Source organism: Sinocyclocheilus rhinocerous, unplaced genomic scaffold, assembly GCF_001515625.1.
Source record: "Sinocyclocheilus rhinocerous isolate Xijiao unplaced genomic scaffold, SAMN03320098_v1.1 scaffold168, whole genome shotgun sequence".
NCBI classification, from domain to species: domain Eukaryota; kingdom Metazoa; phylum Chordata; class Actinopteri; order Cypriniformes; family Cyprinidae; genus Sinocyclocheilus; species Sinocyclocheilus rhinocerous.
The window spans coordinates 740,956-745,565 of NW_015635532.1; the positions used below are offsets into that span (position 1 = coordinate 740,956).

Genomic DNA, 4,610 nt, shown 5'->3' on the forward strand with positions numbered 1-4,610 from the left:
AAGAACCGAATTAGCCAGATCCTGATTAGTGCGATGATATCATCTTGGATGTGACATTTCATCTCGGATGTAATAAGCGACGTAGGAAGAACGGGCCCATGGTTTTATGTTTACGCGGCGCGGCGCGATGCGATGCGTAAAAAGACAGTATAAGTCATCCGTAATTATCCGTAATTATGTCCCCACTGGATGCAACAAATGCCTCGTTTATAATGGGTTTTAATTTTTAGCAACATCATATGACCCCTTTAAGGAAAAAATTTTCCTGAGGCAAATGTGATGTTACATGACATTATTTACAAGCTGTTTTATTTGCATCTTTCAGTAGTTGAAACACTGATTTCACATTTCAGTGAGTTGTTCTGTTTCTTTCTGCACCTTCTGATTTTATTCATGTTTAGTTGGTGCTGCAACTAATAGTAAAGATGAAGAGATGATCATTCACATCTTCCTTTGAAGTTTAATCTGTCACGCCACATTAAAGAGTGTCAAAACAGCATTTATTCTTTGTAATTTGTGATAAAATTCACAGAATTTGAAAGCTGAGACTTTGTTTCATATCAAAAGTAACAAAGCATAAGGCGTATTGCAACATTTAGTGAAGTTCTGTTCAGGCATCAACTGACAACAGCATAGACTAAAATATCAATCTTGGGATTTAAGCATCAATATCTTCATTAAAATGAAAATTGATTAATCAATATTGTCAACTGAGCCCTAGTATCAACTTTTCTCAGATGTTTCTCCTGTAAGAGACCAAAATGAGTCACTAGTCATCATCCAGTAAGTGTATAGGGTTATACAATGAATGTGAAGAGCAGCTCAGATTTGATGAGAAAAGTAAGTTCATCCTGAGACTTCTGATTGCAAATCCAAGCACAGTTTGAGACATTGCTGAGATTCTTGCAAGATTCTGGAGGAGACACATGTGAGATTATGGGCTCTTTTTCTCAGGAGAAACATCTGAGATGCAGGAGACTGAATCTCCCTTTAAAGTGACCCTAATATGCCACTTTGAAAATTGCCTTTCATGCAGTGTGTAATGTAGCTGTATGTGAATGTAAACCATCTGCAAAGTTGTAAAGCCGAAAGTGCACGATAAATTAAATTACTGTCTCCCAAAAGAAAGAAATGACTCTGAACAGCCTAAACAAGTTGTCAGTAATTCGAATCCCACTTCTGTGACGGCTACACAACACTGGGTAACACATTTGCATAATGCCCACCTATGTTCTACCTTGGCCAGCCGCGAACAACTTGGCCCACCCTTAAACACTGCAGTTCATCGCAGGATTCACAAAACACTTGCTCTTGAAAGATGGCTTAGTACACAGTTTATTTGGACCAGCTGGCTCCACTGAATCACAACCTATATGTTTATATTAATAGATGTTTATATTTTCTATCGAGCGTTCAAAATGCAGAACTATGGCAATGGGCGTATCGTTTCTGACGCGCTGTATGCAGTAGACCAATCACAACAGACTGGGCCATCTGACCAATCAGAGCAGAGTAGGCTCATGGAAAGTAGAGGTTTAGAGAGACTGAACCTTTGAACTGCTTCGAACGAATCATTTGAGAATCGTTGGAAAATGAGGTGATATTAAATGCATATTTTGAGAAAACAAAGCATTTTTTGATCTTGCAGGCATGTAAACATATTGTAGGAGACTCCCAAAACAATATTAAGAACCTTAAAAATTCACTAACAGGGGCCCTTTAATCTTCATTTGATCTCAAATAATTAAACTGTTTCCCATGAATAAAACATCTGAAATTCACATTAACACATCTTTCTGTGTTTATTCCTCCAGAGAGCTTGCCTTTGTGATGTCCAGTGTTGTTCCCAAAACTCTAAATTCACTATGCGCTTTCCCCTCAGGAAACACACACACACACACACACTATAAAAAAACGTCTTGTGTTTGAGTCTTTCTCGAGGCTTTTTCACGTGTCTCTTACGGTTTTGTTCAGACAGGCAGCAAAAATGTTTTCTGGCGTGCCCAACTCAAATTTTTTTTCTGTGGTCTAAACAACAAAAACACACCAAATGCAACTTCCACAAACCCCATCCAAACCACATTCACTGGTCATTTCAAATTCATTTAAAATCTGATACGATGTGGTCTGAGCGTCTGATCGAATTAAAACTGCACATTTTAGAGTGGCCTTTTATTGTGGCCAGCCTAAGGCACACCTGTGCAATAATCATGCTGTCTAATCAGCATCTTGAAATGCCACATCTGTGAGGTGGATGGATTATCTCGGCAAAGGAGAAGTGCTCACTAACACAGATTTAGACAGATTTGTGAACAATATTAGAGAGAAATTGGCCTTTTGTGTACATCTCAGCTCATGAAAAATGGGGGCAAAAACAAAAGTGTTGCGTTTATAATTTTGTTCAGTGTATATATATATATATATATATATCTTAATTAAGTGAGTATATGCTTAACACACACACATTCACCAATAGGGTCAGAAAAATAATCGTGTTTTCCCTCTGGATTTATTATGTTTATTTTTATAACCAATTTTTCACTTGCTCACTCACTTAATTCTGATTAAACACTGAATTCTGATTGAGGAAATTGTTTAGATACAGTATCTGTCCTGAAAAATGACAAGAATTCTGAGGAAGAATATCAGTTTCTGCCTTGTGTCAAAATGTCAAGACACAAAAAGAGGCAAAATCCTGCCTTTGCACATTCACAACTGCTCTTAATTAAACAGAGAAAGTCTCTTATCATTTTGCTGACACATTTTACATATCAATATATAAACTACAATGTTATGATTTATTTGAATTTATTCAAATATTATTATTTATTAGCTTACAAACCCCAGGTTTTTTTTAATATAGGTGTATACATACACATACACATAAACACAAATACACAATTCAGCACAAATATCTAAAAATCATTATCAAATATCTTAAATTAGAATTAACTGATTTATCAGAGTTGAGAGTGGAAAAATATTTCCCAATGAGGTCAGAAAAATAAAGAAAATGTTCATGTGGTTCATGAGTTGATGGAAAAACTAATAATTTAGTATATTTAATTAAATAATAAAAATGTCAAATTAAAATAAGTCATTTTAAAATAATAATCAAAATAAAACACTTAAAAAAGACACACAAAAGACAAAATATTTAATATGTTTTCCTGCATGTCAGGTAACCATTAACCAACATTTAAAAAAAAAACATGAACATGCAAATAGTTTGTTAAATTATAGAAATAATATTCATTTAAAATCCCAGGGGTACTAAAAGTAAATATTTTAGGTTAAAGGGTTCGGCTGCCAAAAAGGTTTGAAAATCCCTGATATATAATATAGAAACCAAACTGAAACAGAGCTGATATTAACCTCAAACGGATCAGATTTCATCACCTATAAAACGACAGTGCAGACAGTTTCTGTTCAGACAGTATACAAGTCCTATCAACATCCTAACAAACAGGAAGTGACTCACCGTTCTTCTCTGCGTGTGGTCTGATGACTTCCTGTCCTGGCAGGCAGGGACACGGACCCTCACACTTCACAGAGATGCTCTTACTCGAGCTGCAGGCCTGGAAATCAAGTTTACACTGTGGAAGAGCAGAGAGGATTCTGGGTAGTGCATTTGGAGACTTTATCACATTTAACCGTCGCAGCCCAAGCGTTGAGCTTTATCACTCGTGAAATGAGTCTGTTTCCTCAGCTTGGAGAAAAATACGAGTTATCAAAATAAGATGGCATGATTTGAGTTCCTTTGAAGTGAGGCAATTGTGTTTGTCAGATCTGATCACACAGAAATGGTGTAAAATCTGCTGCATTCTTTGGCTTTTAATTAAAGATGATGTCATGATTAGACTATCAGACTATAATGCTTCATCAAGTGTAATACTTCATTATTTATCAAAGCAGAATCAAATAAAGAAACAGCAGACAGTCCTGTTGATTAATAATCGCTGAAAATGTGAGCTTATATAGAATAAATAAGAATAGAATAGAATAAAATTTACTTGTCACCTCTTATTAAAGGAATAGTTCACCCAAAAATTTTAATTTGCTGAAAATGTCCTCACCCTCAGGCCATCTTAGATTTAGATGAGTTCTTGTTTTCTGCAGTGAATGGGTGCTGTCAGAATGAGAGTCCAAATAACTGATTAAAACATCACAATAATCCACAAGTAATCCACACCACTCCAGTCCATCAATTTACATCTTGTGAAGCCAAAAGCTGGGTGTTTGTAAAATATTTTTTAACTTTATTTTATATTTTATATTTTTAACCATTGCTTCCAGCTAAAATACGAGTCCATAATCCACAATAACGCTTCCTCCACTGAAAAAGTCAATCTCCTGTTGTCCTCTCACATCAAAATCCACCAACATATTTGTTTAGAGATGTTTTGGCTTGTAAACGGTGCTTGATCTGTGCAGATTTCTCTCCTGAGTCAGACCAGACCACTTTTTCACTGAAGGAAGCGTTATTATGGATTGTGGACTTAGCCGGAAGCAACAATTTGAAGTTAAAAATGTCTTTTGTCTTCTCCAGATGTTAACTGATGGACTGGAGTGGTGTGGATTACTTGTGGATTATTGTGATGTTTTTATCA

At 35.7% G+C, this 4,610-nt stretch overlaps 1 protein-coding gene across 3 annotated transcripts in view; it reads right to left on the reverse strand.

The window, feature by feature from the left end:
• The window catches only part of LOC107747099 (testican-1-like), a 284,652-nt gene that overhangs the window by 44,571 nt on the left and 235,471 nt on the right, over window positions 1-4,610 (reverse strand). For all 3 annotated transcript variants that reach the window (XM_016561525.1, XM_016561524.1, XM_016561523.1), the window contains one exon: window positions 3,482-3,596. In XM_016561525.1, the coding sequence (XP_016417011.1) occupies window positions 3,482-3,596 (115 nt within the window). The remainder of the gene's footprint in view (window positions 1-3,481; window positions 3,597-4,610) is intronic.